Below are 24337 nucleotides of genomic sequence, written 5' to 3'. Positions count from 1 at the left end.
AACTAGTTGTGCGCTTAACTTCCTCTGTTGGAATTCAGTTTAATAACCGCGGTGACTTAAACAACCGGGAACCTATTGTTTTCACAAAATAAGGAAGGGGTTCACGAGTAGGCCACACGGGGCTGGCGCAGCAGCGTGAGGGCCCAGCCTCCCTCGAATGTTCTGCTCTACCTGCCTTATCCCACGGCTTTCATCTTCACAGCCGGAACAGGGCTGCTCTACCTCCGGGTATCTGAGGAAGACGAGCCCGGGGTTAAAGGCCTTTGTTCAAGACTGTTTCTATTTCAAGGAGTGGGCAGGTGTTGGAGAGTCCCCAGGGACTCCCACTCTACCTCACTGGCCAGCACTGTCTTTCATGGCTAGCACCTAAGAGCAGCGCAAGTTTGGGAAAACACTTGCATTTTCTCAACTGGGCACATTGCCACCCTCAAAAAAACGATTGTAGCTCCGTTGGATATTGCATGAGCCATCAGTAGTGTCTGCCACAAAGCCACAAGAAGGACACAGCTCCTCAGCCTGATGGTTTTCTGGCAAAGACTTATAAATCTCTTCAACATGAGGGCATTTGCTAAGACTTTAAGTCCTGCCATCATCAGTAAGAAACGAGGTGGTCACTGGCCTATGTAACAGGTAAGATAATAACCAAGCCCTTTAGATGTGACTCCTGAATCGATATTGTCAGTTTACTTTCATGTTGCAATGTAAAATTAGGTTGCCATTTAGTTTAGCAATCATATGGGTGATGTGCCTGTCTTATTTATTCAGTAAGCATTTATCAAGGATCCACTGATCTTGGAAACACACGTAAAGGGAAAATGTACAAGCAACATTCAAAATCCCAATGGATTCTTTTTAAGGTTCAGGTATATAGAGGTAGCCAATATCAATTTGCCTAGTTTCTGGCAATGATGCTATCTATATGTTTGGATGCTTGGATGAGATTCCTGACATTCTCAATTTGCATGTGATCAGCCTCACTGGAGTTCGGGGTACCAAGTCCTTAGCCATTTTCTAGAGGAATCAAGATTTTCTTCTATTGATTTTAAATGACCTGTGTAAAAAACAAGATGCAGAAAACTTTTATGGTTTTTTACCAGTTTAACACATTACACATCGATCCGTAAGGATTCATTGAGGCTGCTCACTATTGCCCAGCACTAAGCAAAAAATGTCACACAACTTTTCTGGGTTGATCCCAGGATGTTTACTAGGAACCACTTCCACAGGTCTTTCTTGGTTGGAGACTCTGGCGTTGATTTCTTATGGCTGAGAGGAGCTTGAATGAAATGGTGGGGCAGTTATTTAAGTTTTGGGGGCCTCAGTTTCTTTATATGTAAGAAGAGAACATTGAACGAGCTGATCTTTAAGGTTTCTCCCTGAACTGAGGTTGGGGCAGGATGGAGACTTACAGGATGGGAACTCTGATTCTGTTACTCCGCCCTGTGTAGGCTGTGGGGCGCCCGGGGATGAGACAGCTCCCGGACTTCGATGCCTCAGTTTCATCCCCATGGCAACGAGGAGTTGGATACCAAGGAATCTGAGTTCTTTACTTGATTCTCTCTGTCAGGTATAGTTTGATAGAGCTCCCTCCTCCCAAATTCTACCAGATGGGTTTATTTCATGGAAATTTTTGGAGAGTTACTTGATAGGTTTCATCTTCCCAGGACCCGTGTGTGAGCTTTGCTACACTTGTTAAACGTTACGGTTTGACCTGAGCCCAAAGAAGATCAAGGCTGTGAACTCTTCTGTGCCTAAGAATGTCCACTCAGTGTTTCAGGTTGGGCACATATTGACAAAAGCTGTTGCTGAATTTCTGCTATCTCGGCTGTTCATTGAACTGACATCTTGACTGGCAGAAAAATCCCACACTTTGAGGTATTTGAAATGCTCCTTAAAGGGGATTTGGTTACACTAAGACCTGCAGAGGTGTAGTCATAAGCTACCTAACAGATCTGTTAGGACTCGCCAAGTTATCCAAAGTTGAAGTGACTCTTAAAAAGAAAAAATAATAATAATTTTAAGCATGTAGAAGAACTGCAAGCACTAGAAAAAAGATTGTAACCCCCAAAGAGGCCCTAACCAGAGCCGACTCCTCAATTCACAAGCAGCACTCAGAAGATGGCGGCTTGTCTTGAGCAGAGGCCCTGCAGAGCCCATGAAACTGAAGCACAGAGCCAGTCGGGGACAGGGTCTAACCAGAAAGGCACTTGCTCTGCCCAAAAAAGCCTGAGAGGTTTTAACCAACCCAGGGCACTGACTCTAAATACGAAGGACTTCAGAATTTCAGTTGTGATATGCCTTAAAACTCTCTAGGCTTAATAATGAAAGAAAGAAATGATCAAAATACCATCTGTCATAATGGAAAACCCAAGCGGCCCCAAAGCCTCTTCCTCAATGAACCGCCCGATGTGGATTGAGTCAATCTGGACAGTTATTTATGCGCTGAGGTCATATTTTGGCCCATCTTTTGCTTACGGCTTTAACCAAATAAAGCCTTCTCTCTCTGCATTTCTCTTGCCAAAGTCAGGTTGAGAGATGGTTCTTTGAGAGGATTGTTTTGGCAGGAAATACAGGATCTTCTCACAAAGCAAAATGCGGCAACACAGCCAAATGATACACCACTCAGGGGGCCAAATGATGTTAAAATTGAAAAGAAACGAACTCGAGTTTTTTCCTTTGCCCCTTTTGTCTTGTTTGGTTTGGTTTTGAGTTTTGTTGTTGTTGTTGTTGTTTGTTTTTTAACGAAAAAAGCTCCTCAGATGTCAATGAAAGGCCCAAGGGAATATTCTTCAGGAATAACTAGTTTACCTCAGAGGGGATTGGCTTGTAGGAGTCTCCCATTGGATCTTCCTCTTGTTCTTTCTGTGTTCTACGTTTTTCCGTATTACAGTTCTGTGGCTGGAAATATTCTAAGCTGCCACCTTCAAGAAGAAAGAGGGACAGAGATCCTGGTGTCTGCGAATCATCGCTAACTCTGCACATGTCCACTTATAACCCAGAATAGTAAACGCAGGGCCAAAGGATAGGAGGAGAAGAAAACGCCCTTCTTTGTTCGTTGTTACCTTCGTCATCGATTCTGTATGGCTTGGAAGAGCTTCGGTGAGCCCGTGGATCTGGTGCCTGTTCCCCCAGAGTCACTAGCCAAGTTACCTGAGGCAACCTTCAGGTTCTTTGGGGCAAGATGGTGACTTAGTCACTGTGGAGACCCTGATTCTGTTACTCAACCCTGTGCAAGTTGTGGGGTGCTCCGGGGTGGGAGAGGTCCTGGACTTTTATTCCTTGGTTTCATCCTTATGGAAATGTAGGAGTTGGATCCCAAGATATCTGAGCTTCGACTTGATCAATGTCGTGTCAAGTCTGTCAAGGTGCCTCCCAAATGCTACCAGATGGGTTTTTTTTTTTTTTAATTGAAATGTTTAAAGAAGTGCATGACGGATTTCATCATCCCTGGACCTGTGCATGAGATGAGACTTGTCCCCTTGGATCACTAGGTCATAAGAGGCAGAGCTTGGAATAGTGTCTCTTGGTCATTAAGCCTCATCATTATGAATGAGGGGCCTCGGTTCACTATAAACAAGAATAGCTAAGAGCCTTGTATTGGGGCTGCTTAAATAGGTGACTCTCCTGACATTCTGTTCCTGTTTCTCCAACTGTACCCTAGGGATAAAAGTGCTTGCTCCTGTGCACCCATTTACTTTGTTTAAAACAAAACAAAAACCCCATTTAAGGAAGAGGAAAATCCCCAAACAATATTCAGGGCAAAGACCATAGGTGGAAAAATAGAAGTTCAGATAGTACCAAGTAGCCAGGAATTTGTAGATGCAACTTATAATATCCCAGGAGTCAGAGTATAAGAGTATGAAGAGAAATAAAATGCTTGTAGGAGAAAAAAGTCCTCTGAGACTCTGAATAAAAGAATATATTGGCTTTAGAAAAGTATTGTGCTATAAAAAAAGAAAAACGAAGAATGCACAGCAAAGGAAACCATCAACAAAATGAAAAGCCAGTCTATCTAATGAGAGAAAATATTTGCAAATCATTTATCTGGAAAAGAGCTAATTTCCAAAATGTATAAAGAGCTCATACAACTCAATAGCAAAAAAAATCAAACAATTGATTTAAAAATGGGCAGAAGACCTGAATAGATATTTTTCCAAAGAAGACATAAAATAGCCAGCAAGCATATGAAAAGGTGCTTAACATCACGGATCATTAGAGAAATGCGAATCAAAACCTCAATGAGATATCACCTTGCATCTGTTAGAATGGCTATTATCAAAAAGACAAGAAACAGTGCTGGTAAGGATGTCGAGAAATGGGAACCCTTGTGCACCATAGGCTGGTGCAGAAATTGGTGCAGCCGCTATAGAAAACAGTATGGAGCTTCCTTAAAAAATTAAAAATAGAACTGCCATATGACCCAGCAATGACACATCTGGGTATTTATCCAAAGAAAACAAAAACACTAACTCGAAAAGACATATGCACTCCCACGCTTATTACAGCATTGTTTACAATGGCCAAGATAAGGAAGCAACCTTAGTGTCCATTGGCAGATGAATTGGTAAAGAAATTGTTATACGTGCATGCATACACACACAGGAATATTATTGAGCCATAAAAAAGAAGGAAATCTTGCCACTATGGGGGAATGAGCGAGAAAGAGGGGGAGTAGAGAATGATTGTTGGGTTAGCTGATAAAGTATCTGCCAGACAATTTGTGCTGAGAATAATCCTGTGGCTTACTATTAAGAAGAAGTATGGATATAGAACCTTTGGGGGTAAAACTCATGACTATAAACATTTCCACTAATCATTAAATCACAGTTCTTGTATTGGGTTAAAACACCTATTCAAAAGGCAAATAGCTTGATTTTTCACTCTTAATTGGCTATAAACCTTAACTAATGCTATTTCCAGGCCTCAGTCTTTCCTACTATAAAATAAGAGTAATGTTTATTCCCTGCCTCACTTGGATCCTTTCATTCATTTATTCATTCAACACCTATATACTGTGCACCTGCTCTGTATCAGGTACCATGCTAATGCTGAGGATGCACAAATAAATAATGCAGAACCCCTTCCCCCAGTGACTCTCATGCTAATTGGGAAGGGAGGCCAGGAATGGATTTATCGAACACTGCTGCATGTTGGACGTTGCTGGGAGCTTTATATTAAAATATATATACGTGATATGTAAACAAGTAATATAATAGGTAAATGGTGCAACAGAAGTGTTCATAAAAGTGCTCTGGGACACAGAAGGGGAAATGACTCATTCTGCCCTGGGAATGGGGAAGGCTTTACCAAAGTGATGAAATCTGAGATAGGGCTGGAAAACGAACCTGACTTTGCTGTGCCGAAGAAGTCCTGGGATGGGGAGTGGCCTCTGGTGGAGGCATAGTTGATTCGAAAAGGTTGATGGCTTAAAAGAGACTAGTTCGATCCCAAAAGGGGTGAGTAGCTCACCCCGCTGGGCCTTGGGTGGTGGGAGATGGAGCGGGAGCTGGGGGTCGGGGGTGGTCGCAGCCAGATTGTGAAGGGCCTCAGAAGCCATGTGAAGGACTTTGGCCTTGGGGAGCTATTGGAATACAAGACAAGCAAGACATGATCAGATTTGTGTCTCAGAGAGATCATTCTGGAAACTGCGAGGGACTATTGGAATGGAGAGAGGCTGGTAGCAGAGAGGCTGTTTGGGAGGCTTTTGCAAAAATCCTGGTGAGAAACGATGACTCAGTTAAGGCAGTGGGTTCCTTTTTTTCTTCTTCTTGGTTCCCAAAGGTGGTCGAAAATCAAAGAACTTTACCTAAAACTATTTTAATTTTCACTTCTACATTGTCATCCACACACAGAAAATCACAATATGATGCCCTTATGTTAAACCTGTAGCGTGTGACCACGGCAGTAGCCAGGCCGATTAATCTGGTTCACCACGATGGGGATAGAACATGGCACCTGTGTCTACGAATCCAGCTTTACAGTGCGCACCCCACAGGACATGCCCTGCATCTCTGCAGTGGCGACCTTGCTGTCGGGTGACCACCACGTTGCTAATGCATAGAGATTAGCATAAGCCCAAGTATCAGCTTTTATCAGTATTTCTTCATCAGTAGGTTCACATTTTAAATATTTTAAAGTATTTTTGATAACTTTTGATCCTTAAGAACTGTGGACAAAAACGTGCCTCCCTATTCTGGAATGCCTCCGAGAGGACCTGCAGTCACAGCTGGGAGCTCTCGGTGATAACGTGGGCCAGACCCACTTCAGAGAGGCGGACCATAGACACCTGAAAGCTTGTCCTTGTGGGGTACGCGTCCTGTTCAGATCTCACTCTAGAACCAGACGGACACCTTTGGGTGGCTGATCAGCTGTGTTGAACGAGAGAGGTGGGGAGGAATCAAAAAAAGATTCTGAGGTTTCCCACGTGGCATTTGGGTGGTACCATTCACAGAAATGCGGAAGAATGTGGCATCTGCTGAGCTGCATTTCAGATCCGCAAGAAGAGGAACGGGACTTTTCAGTACTTGTTTCGTTCAAGTAATAATACCCTTCCCGCTGCGCTTGCACCCTGCGGCCTCGCCCAGCTGTGATTTCAAGTTTGCCTTCCGGGACAGAGCTCCAGCCGGCCTGTGGTGGGGTAGCCTGCAAAATGAAAGCAGGTGTCCGTGGTAAATGCAGACAGCAAGGAGCCAGTCCCTGGAGAAAGCCTGGGGTCCGGGCACCAGGATGTGGCTGCCCAGTAATGGACACCATCGTGGTGGCTCTGGCCTGCCCTGTCACCGCGGAGGGTGTTGCCTCTGTTTGCTGAAACATAGTCTTCAGAGCTTTTGATGGTTTTTTTTTTTTTAAGGCCAGTGGAGGGGATTGGACTTTTTAGATGCTTTAGCTTCTCAAGCACATGGCTAATACTTGAAAGACGTATTAAGAGACTTCTTTATTTTTAATTGCATCTACTTGTTTGGTATGTGACCCAATTAATTCATTCTTGTTGTAAATGTATCGGAAGACCCTGTACCCTCTTGACCTCTTCTTGTAATGATTACTATCCTCCTCCTTTGAAGCACTATTTTGATTACACACTTAAAAAAGGGACTTCTAAAATACCCTCTCGTCACTGCATGGCTGAAATGCCGACTGCTTGGACTCAAGGACAGTCACCTGAGAGTGGTTCTTGTCCTGAGCAGGTCAATGGCCTGTACCCCCCTTTTCGCCTTCCTTTCCTCCACAATTCTGCCCCTGCCCTTTTAGAAACTTTTAGTCACACATTCCTCCCTTAATAAGAAGACTAGCTCTACCCCTGAGGCCTAAAAAGCAATGTTTTTGACAAACACAGATAAATCAATAAACGCGCTTTATCGTTATTGGCATTGCTGGCAGGTGCCTCCCAGCAAACATTGCTGCGATTTCGCCACCGTTCCCAAACACAGATTCGGATTCGTTTCCTTAGATTCCACTCTCTGGCAAATCTGCATTCAAATGAAAATCAATCCAATTGACGCGTCCAAGTACAGGCCTATGTTTGGGAAGCAGTTTTAACTAAATCGTGTGAAATAAAGGTCTCTGTTCCGATGCTGTCTCTGACTGGTGGGCTGAGCATCTTCATCTGCACAGATCTTAGGAGAAGTCTTTCCACCATGTAATTGCCGCCACGTGGTATCTGGTTCTGTAAAGCAGTACTGCGCTTCGAGAAGATTCGCAGTAATTTACCGAGGTAAAGGATGATATTAACTCAGTCGATTACCTGTCTCGTTCTTCATAGTAAGGCCTAAAGGCCTTTCAGCAGCCCAGGCAAGTGTCCTCGTGGAAGCATCCTCCTCCCTCTTTTTGGTACCCTCTCTGTCACCTACCTTCCTGTATTATTATAGGAGGAATGTTTGCATAATCCATTAAAGTTCAGTAAGATAAAATATGGATGAGAAAATTAAAGGTAATCCTATGGATGATGATGAGAAAATATAACAAACATGTTTTAAGATGACAGAGAATGTATTGAGCTCCACGTATTTCATTCGTGGCTGAGAATCATGTACAGGTAACTTGGGTCACTCCCTGTTTTCCCAAATATGAGACCTTTGGGGAAATTCAAGATGTGCCCTGTTGCATTCAGCGGTTTTGTGTGGAACAGTGCCTTAGTCCTTTCATACTGCAGTAATTAAATGCCACAGACTGGGTGGCTTATAAACAACAGAAATGTGTTTGTCACAGTTCTGGAGACTGGAAGTCCAAGATCGGGATGCCAGCATGGGCACGCGAGGGCCCTCTCTGGATGGCAGACTCATCATTGGACCTTCACTTGGTGGAAGGAGAGAGGAAGCTCTGTGGGGGTTCTTTTATAAGGGCACTAATCCCATTGATGAGGGCCACACCCTCGCAACCTAAGCACCTCCCAGAAGCCCCACCTCCTAAGACCACCGCCTTGGGGAGGAGGGTTTCAACCTAGGTGAGGGAGGAGGGACACACGAACATCCAGACCACAGAAAGCGGCACACAGTTACCGTCACTGAGTCTTTGTAACGTAAGTTCCTCATTAGGGATTTTGCACAACCCAGAACACAGGCTGAACCTTTTCATCATAAAAGTCAGTGGAAGTGTGTTTCCTATCAAGGGATCGAACCATTTGTCTTCGCATCGGGATCTGAGACAGCTTTCTTGATTTACTATCTTGTGGCAAGAGTCTACATTTCTGGAATTTAGCACGCGACACAACCATTCATTCCCTCAACAGAGTACTGACTATAGAGTGGGCACGGTGCTAAACCAAGCTCCCAACCTACTGAGAGGGTTGGGTCGGCTGACCTTTGCTGATGAAAGAGGGAAAACACTGGAGACTTGACTAAAATTGGAATCCATTCACCGCCACAACTTTTCAAGAATAGCCTTCTTGGAGACAGGAAATGAGCGTGAAGACCAGAGGCGACTGGGATTTATTTGCAGTTACCAGCCACATTCTGCAGAAGGAAGCCTCTGCTGAAATCCTAAATGTTGACTAAACTGAAATTTGTTCATGTTGCCTTGTTTATTCTTCATGATGCTTTGTTCTTTTGGTCCAGAAACAGAAAAGCTAGTTCTAGAGGCAGGAAATGGATTGCCATCCTGGAAATTCAATGACCAGCTTTTTCCCTGTGATGTGTGTGGGAAAGTATTTGGCCGACAGCAGACGTTGTCCCGACATCTCTCGCTGCACACAGGTGAGTCAGGGCCTCAAAGCTGTGCCTTCTCCACACTGGGTCACTTCTCTGCTATGAAGAAGCTGGGTTTGCCTAAGAGAATTATAACAGGACGTGGTGGGAATGCTTTTATCCTGACCTTTGCAAGCCATTTTCCCGGGCATGTTCAAATAAGGCCCTAGAAAGGGTTTTGTTGTTGTTGTTTTGCTTTGTTTTGTTTTTCTTCTATTGAAAGGACTCGTAGAGTTCAGGAAGGATTGATGAGAAAAGATACACACTTAGGCATGTCCAGGTAAAATTCCCCAACTCTAAGGATTTATTTCTTTCATTTTGAAGGCACAGGGGACGGGCCACTCCATCTTATTGGATTTATCTTATTGCAGATGGGAGCAGTAAGGGGGACAGAGCACCTTGGTGGAGGAAAAGTTGCTGCCTTCATTTACATGTAATAGAGAAATATGGTTGATGCTGTGTGTTGGGAAAAGAAAGGCAACCAAGTTAAAGAGTAAAGGAAGAATAAACATTAGCTTAATCAATTGAGCAAAAATAAGTGAAAACAAAAAAAAATAGGGTAAATCAATTGTAAATATAAAGCAAGATGGAAATAATAAAACGAAGTATCTCAATTTTCACACCGAAGATCAGACTTTTTGAAAGTTGAGATATGTCTTATTTATAGGAAACACAAGACAAATTGATAAAGGAAATAAAGAGGTTTTGTATATCACATGTAATCAAAAAGAAGGCAAGACAGTATGACTATGACAAGATTAAATTGCTCATATATGCATTTGATCCTTTTAATCTTAAATATTAGACCACTGAAGACAAAATTTAGTCATACACTTAGTCATATACTTTTGAACACGAAAACTTTAACATGTTCAAAAGAGTAGAAGTTTCAAAGGCCATATTCTCTGAGAATACATTAATAAAATTTAAAATAACCAAGAATCAATAAAACATCCTACCTAATCAGGCCAAAGAAAAGGAAAGATATCAAAATAAAAATTTTAGACATCTAGGAATGAAAATGAGAGTATTTCATACCAAGACCTGGAAACTTGCAGCTCTAGTCAGGGGAAAATTCATAGACATAAGTGTTTTAATTAAAAGAGAAGAAAACAAAAATAAAAGAACTTAGCATTCTTCTTAAAGAAACAGTAAAAGAACAATAAAATCTAGCAAGAAGAAGACCATACAATAGTTAAATTTCTTTAAGCTCGATTAAGGAAAAGAAAGCAAAATATTCAAAATTAGGAATGAAAAAAGCCTAATCATTAACACAGATGCTATTAAAGGATTACTGGAGAATAAGGGCAACTCTATGGCAAAAAGAAAAAAGGAAAAGGCTGAAAACTTAGATGGCATAAATAACTTAAGCAAAATTTCCAAAACTGACCTAAGAAGGGTTAGAATAAAACAAGTAAAGAGAAATCTCCAAAGAGAATTTTGGAAAGATGGTAAAGGAGATACTGTTGATAAAAGCATAACGTCCCAATGAGTTCTTTCTAACCTTCAGAGTAAGAAATTACAGTGTTATTAAACCCTTCCAAATGATAGATAGGAAGTTCAGCAGTCCTCTTTAATACCAAAACTCAACAACCTTGCTTACTACTATAAATGCAAAAATTCTAAAGAAAGGACTCAAAGACTCTCTTTTACCCTCAGCCCTGGGCCACCAGCACCTCAGATGTTGGAGACCACCTATAATGCCTTACATTTTGTTGCAGAAAACTTTTTCCCTGTGCAGTAGACAAGACAGGTGTTTTGTTTTGTTTTGTTTTGTTTTGTTTTGTTTTGTTTTGTTTTGTTTTGTTTTAAGGCAAGCTCAGTATTATAAAGTAAGAACCAAGGATAGAAAATGAAGTTATTCTTGTCTCCTGCTACTGTTTGTCCCCTTTATCTGTACAATGAAAGCAAAGCCTGCTCCATTTACTTTAATTTGCTTGATTAACCAAATGAATTCAGACTACAACGCTGGAAACAGTCTTGAAACACTGTCAGTTTTACGAAAGTGTTGCCATTAAGAAATTAATTGAAATTTTTTATTTTATGGATATGAAAAGAAAATTTCCAATTAAATGATTTCACATAAATCATTTTTTTCCCTTTAATTTCATTAGTTTTTTTTTTGTTGGCTGACCCAGACCTGGAGCGTAGGGGAAATGGCGTGACTTCTCTTACAAACAAGTCTTACACACAAGGGAAAACGCTGTGTTTCACTCCCCTTCCCCAGCTCAGAACCACCCATGCCTGACATGGGAGGGTGTGTGTACACACACACACACACACACACACACACACACCTCCACAATAGGCTATTAGCTCACCTTAGCAGAAAGGGGCTTGCAGGTGTCCAGGAAAAAGCAGATGGCCCATTGCCCTGAGACTTTCTTTTATCTTTGAAAGTATTAATACAGGGGCGACCTGCTGGGTAAAGACTTTAGATATGTACAATTCCGAGGTGTTCCTTTTGTCCCGCCTGAAATGAGATTCGAACCCTCCTTTCCGTGATAGGGTTAAGTAGTCTCTTGCAAGGCGTTGGGATGTCAGTTTTGAGAGTGCCTGGGATTCTTTCCTGTTCCTTCTCCCCCAGAGGAAAGAAAATACAAATGCCACTTGTGCCCCTATGCTGCTAAGTGCCGTGCAAACCTGAACCAGCATCTGACCGTCCACTCGGTGAAGCTGGTGAGTACGGACACTGAGGACATTGTCAGCGCCGTCACCTCTGAAGGCAGTGACGGGAAGAAGCACCCTTATTATTACAGGTGAGCTGCGGATGGAACTCGCTGGCCCAGCCTTCCCAACACTCCCTGCCCACCTGCGAGGGCACATGTGACGAGGAGCCTCTTCTCGGTCATCGCGATGACCTTCCCTTTAATATTTGCTTTGCTCTTCTCTTGGCTTGGGTGGCCCTTGCAGAATTATTGAAGGGAAAATGGTCTTGGAGGTGGCTCTTGGGTGGCGCTCCAGGGAATAGGAGGGCTCAGGGGATTATTAGCTTTTAGGTCTGTGCAGCTGGCAAGCTCCCCACCTTTGGAACTAAGCACCTTGCTGCTTCCTGAGAATTGTCCTAAGGAGAAAAAGACTAGGAAAAATAAATCTGAGAACGCTGACAAGACGGCCTCGAAAGCATAACATTTTCCTTGAGCTGTGTTATTCCCTAGTACCTGGAAATTTATTGGTTCCTCCCATATTCAACCATGAATCAGTGTTTTGGGTTGCCATAAAACCCCAAGTTTCAGGCTCTCTACAAAATCTCGCCCGAGAGAGAGGGCCATACAGACTGGTTGAAACATGCCTTGGCACAAAATGTCTCCTTGGGCGGGTGGCTTCTGTGGGGAATTGTCACAGGCAAGAGCGCTGTCGACAAACTGTGTGTGTTCTCGTTGCTACACGGGAGGTTTGCAGAGCCGGGGGGAGGCTCCCCGGGTCTGTGGGGCGCTCCGGGTTCGTCAGCGTACCCGCCCCGCTGATATCCTGGCAAGGCTGCCCTGCGTCTCTTTGCCCAAAGGAATCCGTTAGGAGACGTGCAGCATCTGGAATCTGTAATTTTTAATTAGCTCTATGAGTAGTTAGCATCATTATAGCATGTATGGGATTGCTACATTATGCTGGCACTTAATCCGTTTGGCACAGCAAGCCCTTCAGAGGCATCCCAGAAAGCAGAAGTGTTTTCTAATGCGAAACCTTGCGGCGGGCAGCGTAGTGTGCGTAGAAGTCCCGTTTTCTGGGTGTAGTAGGTTTGAATGGGTAGCTTACGTTTAGAATGCTACTCCTCTCTCTCCCCCCTCTTTGCCGTCATCCTCCCATACAGCTGTCACGTGTGTGGATTCGAGACCGAGCTCAATGTCCAGTTTGTCAGCCACATGTCACTCCATGTGGACAAGGAGCAGTGGATGTTTTCGATCTGCTGTACCGCCTGCGACTTCGTCACCATGGAGGAAGCAGAGATAAAGGCTCACATTGGCACCAAGCACACAGGTGACCATTCCTGTCGGTCCTTCTCACCCTTCTCTCCTTCACCCTCTGCCCGCCACCCCCCCCCCCCCAGAGTGCTTGCCCACCTGGCAGAAGCATCCTCATCACCATGCGACACAAACATTCCCTTCCTCAGAAGGAAGGACTTCCCCAGGAGAGCAGAGCCAAGTTTCCCTGTAGCCACATTTCCTTTGTGCCTTGCTGATCCGAAGGACTCCCAAGTTGAGACAGTTGAGAGGTGCCGAGCTGTTTGCTTGTCCATCGTCGTCATCATAGGCGGCAGCCGTTAAGCTCTCCCGACGCCCCAGGCTGCCGCCTTCGCATGCTGGGCCCCCCCTTTAAGCTCATACAACCCTCTGGCTGCAGTACTGTTATTAGCGTACTATATATAAGCCGAGGAACTGAGGCTTAACAGACATGAGGTATTCTATCCGAGGACGACAACTAGCATGTGACTCCAGGAACTCAGACCAGAGCAGCTCTCATCGTGGAGTCTTCTCTCTGGATCAGTGCTGTCTGGGGCGGCCCTGGGCAACCCTTGGCAGAGATCGAGTCAGCGTCGCTGGGCCAGGGCGCCGCGCGCCGCTTCTGCGGGCTCTGCAACTCGCCGCCAAGCCGCAGCCCTGACGCCCTCCGTAGCGACGCATGGCAGGTCCGTTCACGGGCGAAGAAAACCAGACTCTCCTGAAACAGCCCGATCGCTGTCTAGGCCACGGCCAAGACTTTGCCGGTGCTCGCCCTTCGTTTCTGGCCCTTGCCATTCTGGCTAACTGCTTCCGTCTGACGATGTTCACGTTTTGACTTCACCATGCAATGATCCTCTCGCAAGCGATGGTTACAAATGGCACCGGCCTGGAGTCACTGTGTGAGAAGCCTGCGTGTGCAGGGCTCACAGATTACCAGCTGACGCTGCCAACGGCAGCCCCGGGCGTTGGGCCGGCCCCTCGCATCGCATAGCCGCCACCTGGAGGGTTCGGGAGGGGACACGTCCCTGACAGTCGTGCTGACGATGTGCACGCTGAGAAGCATCTCTCTGTGCTTTCCTGGCCGCGTGGCTCTGTGGTGCCAACAGCAATAAAAGCGTGTTTTTGTCAGTCAGTCGAGCAGCTCCGACTTGGAGGTCTGCAGAGAGCTGTTCTGCTGAGTGAGAAGGTGCCGCTTTTACAGTCGGTCTCCCGACCATAACCACATTAGCGCCGTGGGCAGCAGGTGAGCTGGGAAACCCACGTCGAGGACAAATTGAATTCAGCGTTTCTGGAGTGGCTTGCAGAGGGGAAGGCCAGCCTCTCTTCTGTTTCCACTGACTTTTCAGATCTTCTTTTTTCTCTCTGTTCTGTTACACTCCCTTTCTTCTATCCCTTTCTACCCCAAAGTATGCCTGAACCGAGCTGAGAACCTCCCCACTCACCAGCCACTCCCTCCCCCGCCCCCCCCCCCCCCCCCCCATCAGCACCCACTTTAAGGAACCGTAACGACTGGGAAGAAGTTGGACTTAGAATCACGGACTTGCCCTCCATGGAAACTTCCCATTCGCGAGTTACGGGTGCAAACACACTCACCTCCTCATTGCCACAGATGACACAGGAAAGATTTTGCTCTCTGCAAAACTGTCTAGCTAGGAAGATTGTCCTCAGTTGTTATCACAGACCTGGGTTTTTTTATTTTCCAGGGGAAGACAGGAAGACCCCTAGTGAATCAAACAGCCCTTCCTCGTCCTCCCTCTCGGCTCTGAGTGATTCGGCTAACAGCAAAGACGATTCAGACAGCTCCCAGAAAAACAAGGGTGGGAACAACCTACTGGTCATCTCTGTCGTGCCTGGGGGCCAGTCTTCACTGAACAGTGAGGAGAAGCCAGAGAAAGGTAAGGGAGGAGCAGGGCTGGCCTACGTAACCATTCTGGGGGGATGACCCAGTCTGGGGAATAAGCCCACATCAGGAGTGATGTTGGGAGACAGATGTTCGACCCGAGAACATTCCTTTCGGCTTGATTTGCATCCAGTAGAGGGTGGGGAATGTGACATGGTCTCCAAAGCCGTATGTCTGACTTCTTATAGCGCACGGATGCTGGGGACAGTGCCTGGAAGGGGATAGCTGGGGGGAGACGGGAAGGAGGGGGATCCCGGCCCCACTCCCGCCCTCCTGTCCCTCTGCCCCATGCACCCGTACACCCAGCTTCGGTCCTTCCAGGGTTCGAATGCGTTTTTTGCAACTTTGTCTGCAAGACGAAGAACATGTTTGAGCGCCATCTGCAGATACACCTCATCACCCGGATGTTTGAGTGTGACGTGTGCCACAAGTTCATGAAGACCCCCGAACAGCTGCTGGAGCATAAGAAATGCCACACTGTCCCCACCGGTGGGCTCAAGTAAGGAAAGCAAGTACAGAACCTTTTACTGTGTTGTTATTAAACACCCTCTCCCCACCCCTATCTTGTCCCCTCCCCTGAAGGTTTTGGGGTCGGTCGTGGAGAGGGAGAGCTTGAATTGAGGGGAGTTAGGCAGGCACCTCTGCTACCTTAGCTGGATGTGAGTTAGCCCCGTCCCTCGGGGCATCAGCAGACATCAGCAGGAAAACCCACTGCACAGATCGCCCGGGATTCTGAGCAGGCGAGAAGGCGTGGGCATCTCCGCACGCGAGGGTACACTCGTCCTTGCTCCCTGAGTTTTGTTCAGACTTGGTTCTAATGGACTCCGGTTAGTGTCCCCAAGTGCAAATCATTACACCGTCACAGCCCTTCACCGTCTCGATTTTTTTTTTTCAGGTGATTTGCCATATATGTTTAACACAAGCATTAAAACCGCTCCATCCACACCCACCCCCACATGTTGGAACCTTGCCGGTTTGGACAGGCAGGAGGCGGCCTTCCTCGTGCAAAGCCCACACGCCTCTCGTGCGCCCGCAAACTTGCCTTATGCCTTCCCGAGAAGCAGGATGGGGATCTCCCTGCATGAAATCTGACCTTTTCCATCCCGTTATTTACAGATTCTCCCCACCCCCAACCCTCCACCAAGACCTTGACTGTTAGCATCATCATTGACCAATATTTGCCAGAAGCCCTCTGGTCTGAAATAAGACCAATCAGTTATTATCAAACACAGTGTGTCTGGCTTGATAATAGGTGCTAAAAGACAAAGAAAGAATAAAACCTAATTTCTACCCTCAGGAAGTGTATGTCCTAGCACGACCAGAATTTAATCTTCCCAGCAATTCCAGAATCAGGGTCCCTGTTCCCCAGGCATCATGGTCCAGGAAAAAGAAAGAAGCGTATGTCGTTGGGCACAGAAAGGCACACAATTTTCAAGGCATAATTATTCATATTTAGCTGAAATGATCATGTAATTAAAAGAATGAAAAATTACATTTCACTTAATACAAGGGGGGGGGGGCAGCAGAATTTTGTTTTAAAACGTTTTTATCTTCGAAACTCACAACTTGCCGGAGGGCGGCATGACTCTCCTGAATGGGTGTGGGCTGCAGAGACCCAGAGGGGCCCTGGGAGTCAAGTGTTGGGGGCAGTTGTCCCCCACACCCCCCTCAGCTCCCACCTGGTCAGGGAGACCCTCCTCAAAAACTCCCCCAAACAGAGGAGTCGGAGAGCTGCACCTACAGTTGAATTCCGTTCTGTGTCAGTCTTGGGGACACCTGGGTGGGAAGGGGGGGGAAGGGAGGACTCGAGGGATGGGGGAGGGGTGGTTATAATTCAAGACGACCAGTAAATGGGACATGCCAAGCAAGAGCTTGTTTGGGAATTTGATTTGGTTTTTTCCCACTGTCCCTTTCTAAATATTTGTGTACTGTTATTTAAAAAAAAAAAAAAAAAAAAAAAGCCATGTAGCTCTGTGGCTGGACTAGCGCTCATCGCCCTTCCCAGTAGCCCAGTCACAACCATGACCTCCGTGGCCCGGCCCGTCGTGGCTCTGCCCGTTAGCCTCTCCCTGGGGACGTGCCGAGTCCCGTCCCCCGAGCCCTTGGGGAGAACGCACAGTGAACGCTGATGCTTTCGCGGTACAGACACTTCCCGTGCGGTGCTAACGGTCCCCTGTGTGATAGTTTATGTTCTAGGATGACCAAGTAGAAGAATACTTTGAAAAAATTGATAATGCCTTCTGGCTATACAGTGAGTCTTTGTTTTTGTTTTGTTTCGTTTTCCCTTTGCCACATCAGAGAATTAACTTGCCTGGGAGAGTGTCCTTACGATCAATAAACGGGAACATGCGACAAACAAACACCCTTAGCACTTTCCCTGAGCAGCGGAAGAAAGATTGAGCTGTGGGTCACAGAAATGTCCTTAAAGTGAAACAGACTGCCGATGTCTAAATTGCTTTTCTGTGATGGAACTGCTTGTGCTCTATATCCTGTTCATAATGCAGATCAAATAAGATTATACTATTATTTTTCTTTTGCCGTAGCTCAGGACAGTGGTGAGTTTCAGACTCCTCTAGGTAAGGCCCAGCTTGGCGTAGGGGTTGTGTGTGCACCTGACCTGGGAATGGGCTTTTATTTCTCTCGTGTGCACTCTTCTGTGAGCTGAGGTTCCAAGGCTAACGGCGAGCTTGGCGCTGAGGAGCAGTGCACGGTGCACTGGGTTGTGTTGGGCTCTGCTGAACACCTCTCCAAACCCTCAGAGGACAATTCACGCCTGGGCCCTGCCCTCCTGCAGGTGCCCGGCGAGAGCTGAGGCAGCCACTTCTGCATTTGCATTCTGTTTGTCAAGAGAGCAGACACGCTACAGCTATCATATCAGCCACTGACTCGAGCCCGGCAGCTTCTCAAAGAGCCGCTCCGCGCAGTTTGTAAACATGCCCTCACTGCTCCTCCTAGCCCCTCTGGACAGCCAGGGGGCTTGGGGAGAGCGCAGCCTCACTGCATAGGACGGAGAAACCAAGCCACGGGAGGCCCCGGCTTTGGCCCAGGGCATATCCAGCTAGAGCCCGGCAAGGCAACGGAGCTGGGACCAAAATCTGCCTAAATTATGTGTAGGGACCAGTCCAGTAATGACACAGTGCCCGCCATGTGCTGAGTACTTACCAAGCACTGGACAGAATGCAGAAGAAATGTAAGATATGGTCCTGCCCGCTGAGAATTTATGATCCAGTTGGATTATCACGATTTCCATGACGTAATAATGTGCGAACAATGTCTTCCAGCTCCAGATAGCAGCTGTCACCCTCCCGCCTCATCCCCCACTAGTGGACGGGCTGGCGGGTGGGCGTCCTTCTCCCGCGCCCCGGGCCAGTCCTCCCCTCGCTGCCCTGGTGGAGAACCAGTGTCGTGAGAGCTAGGCGCTGTGAGCACAGATCTACGTATCCATACTCACTCACACGAACACACCGAGACACACACAGGCCTCTCATCCTAACCACCTTTCATAAGCACGATTCTGACCCTACGACTCTCTGTTTGCTGGAGGTAGCTCTCCCCCTGTAAGCTGTTCTTTAAAACTCTTAGCCTTTCTGCGTGTGCTTGGTGTGGTGCATGAAACGTCGATTCTTTGTGTTGCTCCCATCCAGAGGGGAGGTTGTGAGGTTTAGACCTCTGCTATGTCCGGTTGGGCTGGGCGTGGGGTGGGCCTCTGCAGGAGGGGCCGGGCGGGGAGGGCGGAGGGGAGCGACAGCTAATTCCTTACACCTTCTCTGCTCCCCTGCCTGAGGGTTGGTGCTCCGGGTTCCAGCCAGGAGAGCCAGAGTAGGCTGAGCGCACCTCCTCGTCACAGCTCCCCCGTGGTGGGGGCGGCTCTGTCAGCAGAGGGAGCCGAAGAGGGTCATCTTAGGCCCCGAGAGGCAGCAGGGCTGGGCTGGGCAGGGGCAGGCCAGGCCCCCGAGTTTGCAGGGTGGCGTGAGGGAAGGCCGGTGAGGAGGGTAGTAGCAGGGCCGCGGCAGCACCCGCCTGGCTCACCGCGCCTCTCACCGCTTCCCCCGGCAGGTGCCCGTTCTGCATTTATTCCACCAACCGCCCCGCTGCCATGGAGTGCCACCTCAAGACCCACTACAAGATGGAGTACAAGTGCCGGATCTGCCAGACGGTGAAGGCCAACCAGCTGGAGCTGGAGACGCACACCCGGGAGCATCGCCTCGGCAACCACTACAAATGCGACCAGTGCGGCTACCTGTCCAAGACCGCCAACAAGCTCATCGAGCACGTGCGCGTCCACACCGGGGAGCGGCCCTTCCACTGTGACCAGTGCAGCTACAGCTGCAAGCGCAAGGACAATCTCAACCTGCACAAGAAGCTGAAGCACGCGCCACGCCAGACCTTCAGCTGCGGAGAGTGCCTGTTCAAGACCACACATCCCTTCGTCTTCAGCCGCCACGTCAAGAAGCACCAGAGTGGGGACTGTCCCGAGGAGGACAAGAAGGGCCTGTGTCCAGTCCCCAAGGAACCAGCCGGCCCCGGGGCCCCGCTGCTCGTCGTCGGGAGCTCCCGGAACCTCTTGTCCCCCCTGTCAGTCATGTCCGCCTCCCAGGCTCTGCAGACCGTGGCCTTGTCCGCTGCCCACGGCAGCAGCTCAGAGCCCAACCTGGCACTCAAGGCTTTGGCCTTCAACGGCTCCCCTTTGCGCTTTGACAAGTACCGGAACTCGGATTTTGCCCATCTCATTCCCTTGACAATGTTGTACCCCAAGAACCACTTGGATCTCACATTCCACCCTCCCCGACCTCAGACCGCGCCTCCCAGCATCCCCTCCCCCAAACACTCCTTCCTCGCCTATCTCGGACTAAGAGAAACGGCAGAGACTGTCTGAGGGCAGCCGCGTTCTGTACCAAAAACAGTGCGACAGAGACAAAACCCACGAAACTTAAACACAACCCCAGCAGGTGTGCGTTGCTGCAAAACCCACAGACCCCCGTGGGTCCGAACCACGTGTACTGTATACCTTTAGTGAGGACTAGAGAATTGGCTCTGTGTGTACACCTATTGCATTGACTTGAAAGCTGCTTTATCCACTCTTCAGAGAGGTGACCTACTGCGTGCATCTACCTTGAGAGGCATGCCTCCTCAGCCACCCACTCCCGCTCTCAGCCCTTCTCCGTACTTTTATCTGAAAGGAATTTTGTCTTGTTCAGCCCTAAAGAGAGTGTCCTTAATAGCAATCAGCACTTGTGAGCTTATATACCGGTGCATTTTGTGTTCTGTCGGGTGAGTGGGGTGTGTGGGCGTTTGTGGATCCGGGACGAGAAAGCCGTGTGTCGCGTGCCATAACCTCTCTCTACTGCACCTTCCTTGTTCTGGCTTCTTTAACAGCGATGAGCGTTCGTTTCCCTCTGGGGTCGTTCATCCACCGCGGTCTCTCCCCGAGCTCCTTCATCACCTTCCTCTCTCTCTCTCTCGTGGCGACAGAGCGGTAGGGCCTGGCGCTTCGTCGACGGAAGGACGGTGGACATCGCAGTGCTGCCTGAGATTTCTGACCGCGTGCTGGAGGCCTTGCGTTGGAATGTCCTCTGGTGATGGAGATGCCAGGCAGCAAGGGTCCCCCCCACTGGAAGAAATATCTCGCAGCACTGAGGCCAACATCACGAAGCCTAAGTGTGTTGCGTGCGTGTGTCCATACGACTAGAACCCGTGGTACACACACAGTGCATCATTTTTCTGAGGGCAGATTATACATATATATATATGTATATGTGTATGTACGTACCTACATATATACATATGATGCATTAATTCAGTGGTTACCATTTCTTTGCAGGAAAAAAAAAGAAAAAGATAGTATGAGTGAAAAATTTTATGGTCGATAAATCCAGCCAAGGAGATTAAAAGGGGTTTGGATAAATTCTGGGTATAATAAATGCTCAGACTAAAAAAAAAGAAACGGCAGTTTTGCACAGTGCTGTGGTCTTGCACTAGTTTTTGTTTCTCATCTGCAAAAACAAAACGAAACAAAAAAAAGTAAAAGGAAGAAAATGTTACCTTTTATATGGAACGAGTAGACTGTGTGTTTGAAAACTCGGTCACACCCTCGTTGACGTATAACCGCCACTAACAAGGTGCCGTGTGGTCCCTCGGTCCGGCAGGTTCCCCTGAGGAGTGTCTGTCGTGTTCGCAGGCTGTCTGGCTCTAGCGGCGTTCTCCACCTTAGTAATAATTTTGTATCACATTTCGTTAACGCCTGGTAGATGTAACCTGCTAGGAGGCGAACTTTATACTTATTTAAAGCTCTTATTTTGTGGTCATTAAAATGGCAACTTATGCGCAGCACTTTATTGCAGCAAGAAGCAGATGTGGTTGGTTGCGTAGCCCTTTGCTAATCTTTGAAAGTAATGGGCGATTTAAAAAAAAAAAAAGAAAGAAAAGGAAAAGAATCTTTGGCTGACGACGTGAATTACTCGTATTTTTAAGACAACAGAATTTCCAGTATGAAACAGGCTGAAAGAGCAGGAAGAAATATGCTTTGTACAATAATGGGAAGTTTGGGATATAAAAGTTTATATATTATTTATCTATTGAAGAACTGGTGTACGGCAAGAATGCTTGCTTCCTGCGTCGCTGTTTGCCATCATGCGTCATCCTAGAGTTGGGATTTTTTTTTGTTTTTTTTTCACCTGTTTCTCCAGGGGAAAATAAAAGCATCCCTAATTTTCTTCCTCTAGTCAGTTTGCTTCACTGAGGCCCCCTTGAAATTGGTACAGTTCCACAGGAAGCCATAAGACTGTCCTGTCCGCCCACGCCACAGTCCCCCACCGCACACGCCCGCCCTTCCTCCCCAGACGGAGAGCAAGTGTGCCTGCCGGACCTCCCTTCGCCAGTCATCCAGCCCTGCCAAACCTGTTTACACTAAGAAGAAGTCCTGGGGCGGGGGGGTGGGCAGGGAGGCTGCACCGGCCAGGGTGAGAAGCTCCCACGCCCTCGGTCATTCCCCGGCAGACATTTGCTTCTGGCCGTGTTCGAAATGTCATTCGACCTCATCATATCAATATCTCAGTCAAAGACACTACAGATGGTTATGGACAGTAAATACACTCCAAGAAACGCTGGGCTAACGGGTGGGTTGGTTTTTTTTAAAGTCGCGTCTTTATTCCCATATAATGGAGAATGTGTCACTTGGCTAATAATGTGCTTTTCAAACTTACGAGTTCAGCGAAGAGGGCCACGGCGATCCCCCGGACGCTGGCAGAGAAGGCGAGTCGCACGTAAGCACCATCAGGTTAAAAACCTGAAGGGCGGCCCCTGACGGGATCACAGATGTCACAGCTACTTGTGCAATATGAGGTCTTAGGCTGAAGCTTTCAAGATCGAGGGGGGTGTTGGAAGGAGACGTTTACTGCTCAAATGCCATGCATTCACTGCTTGCCACTGACCTTGTATCTGAATGACTTAGTTATGCTTAATGTAATTGGGCAACCTTTTTTAGCACTTTGGAAAGAGTCATCGATCTTTCTGGTAAATTATAAAAGTTTTCTGAGTGAGAAAAGGTGTGTTTGGAGTTTGTTTGACTTTTTATATTATTATTATTGTTATTAATAAAGAGGAAAATTCTACAGCATTTTCCAGACTCCACCGAGATAATATGTACCCTTGAATCTGGTTTGCAGTTCGATCCTCAGGGAAGGATGTATTCCATAGATATCCTTTCCGCGTCAAACACTAACATCTTCGAGACATTCACCTGCCAACTAACCTCGATTCTGTTTTCACCATGCATTCTTCGATGAAAGCTAGCTTATTTTTCCATAGAGTAATGCAGTTAGTGTTCTCAGCACTTTCTTTCTTTTTTCCTTTTTTTTTTTTTAACCCCTCATATTATGTTCAGATGATCATACTGTCAAGGTTTGTGTACATTACTGAAAATTTGTATTGTATAAAGCTTTTTGCATTACGAGGCTGTACAGGGTCATTTTGACAGTAACTGGTATATTCCTTTGCATCTTATGTTGCATTGCCAATTTCTAGTGTATCCAGTTTGGAAGTATAATATACTCTAATTAAAAAAAAAAAAAAAGGTTGGCTATACTCTCGTTTCTTTTTCTTTCTTGGTTGCCATCCTTGACCACTTGTTAGTCTCAGGGTTTGGTTTGTCTTGCTTGGTTCTGATTTTTTTTACTTTTCAGGCGTTTTAAGTAAGTTTAGGAAATGCCCACTACTAGTTATAACTATTGCAAAATGCGAGTTTTGAACAGCCATGGTCGCAATGCAACCGTTCTCATCAAGTCATCAGTAGCCACGACAGTTGAGGGCATCTCCATCGTTCGGTACAGCTGCAGGCTCCCTCCCGAGATGACTTAGCGACATTTAAAAGCATTCACCAGCCTTACCCTCTCCTGCTTAAACATCATTGTATTGACCCCATAGCCAAAGAGTGGAGGGTGGGGGCAGAGCAGATGAATAATTCATTTATCTTAATGAAGTTGGGCATTTATGAGATTTTAGTGAGGAGGAAAATGATGTTTTGCAAGCTAAATAATAGTCTATCCAAATGCAAGTAGTAGTAGTTCACCATTTAAAGGAAGGTACCAGAGAAAGAGACGGAGGGAGGGAAGGAGGGAGGGAGAGACAGAGAGAGAGAGAGAATGAAAAAGCACGCTAAGCTCAAATAATACTTTTTAAAGTTCTACCCGTTAAAGACCTTCCCCATAAATCTGTGATGGTAGATTAAAAATATATAAAGCAGCAAAAGAGGTTTACAACTTGCATGCTTATAACTATGTCTTTTGCTCATTGCAAAAAATTATGAACTTTCACTCTAACATTTAAAAAAATCAAATTTACTTTTTATAAAAATGAGATAATGTAAAAAAGGCCACTTTGAAAACGACCAGTCACTAATCAGATACTATTTTCCCCTTCATTTTTTCATCCAATAGCTAGTTTTTTTAGGTGATTGAATCAAGTTCTCTCATTTGATTCACATACCAAGTTTGTTTTATGGTGGCTGATATTTAGTGAAAATACTCAAGTAAATCAGACTTCTTTGCTTTTTGCTAGCACTACAGACAGGAGTGGCTTCTCATTTTGTATACATATTTCTCTTTTCCTTGAGATTCCACACACCTACATCACATTTCCCTGTGGTTGAGAAAAGCCAGAAATATGAAGAAAATGCTCATCAGTTTGGTAATTTTTCCCCCCATTAATGGGCTTCCAGCGACATTGTGGAGTGCCTGGGGTCAGAGCCGCCCATGGCAGAACGGACCACATCTTCACCTGCATGTGGACCTGGGCACCTCCAAGCCACTGATGTGGCCCCTGCT

The 24337-nt window shown here is 46.6% G+C and overlaps 1 protein-coding gene across 5 annotated transcripts in view; it reads left to right on the top strand.

Annotated features, from left to right (window-relative positions):
* The window catches only part of ZNF827 (zinc finger protein 827), a 147428-nt gene extending 124336 nt beyond the window's left edge, over window positions 1-23092 (top strand). For 3 of the 5 annotated variants that reach the window (XM_016164055.2, XM_016164054.2, XM_016164056.2), the window contains 6 exons: window positions 9051-9188; window positions 11767-11938; window positions 12988-13154; window positions 14821-15012; window positions 15339-15516; window positions 19074-23092. In XM_016164055.2, coding sequence (XP_016019541.2) covers window positions 9051-9188; window positions 11767-11938; window positions 12988-13154; window positions 14821-15012; window positions 15339-15516; window positions 19074-19893 — 1667 coding nt within the window. In that variant the 3' untranslated portion in view covers window positions 19894-23092. Of the gene's footprint in view, window positions 1-9050; window positions 9189-11766; window positions 11939-12987; window positions 13155-14820; window positions 15013-15338; window positions 15526-17560; window positions 17594-19073 lie in introns of all 5 variants that reach the window. The other 2 variants (XM_016164057.2, XM_036233535.1) reach the window with 2 other exon arrangements.
* The last annotated feature ends 1245 nt before the right edge of the window (window positions 23093-24337 follow it).

This window comes from Rousettus aegyptiacus, unplaced genomic scaffold, assembly GCF_014176215.1.
Source record: "Rousettus aegyptiacus isolate mRouAeg1 unplaced genomic scaffold, mRouAeg1.p scaffold_m13_p_16, whole genome shotgun sequence".
Lineage (NCBI taxonomy): Eukaryota > Metazoa > Chordata > Mammalia > Chiroptera > Pteropodidae > Rousettus > Rousettus aegyptiacus.
This window is presented reverse-complemented; position numbering and strand designations above follow the sequence as displayed.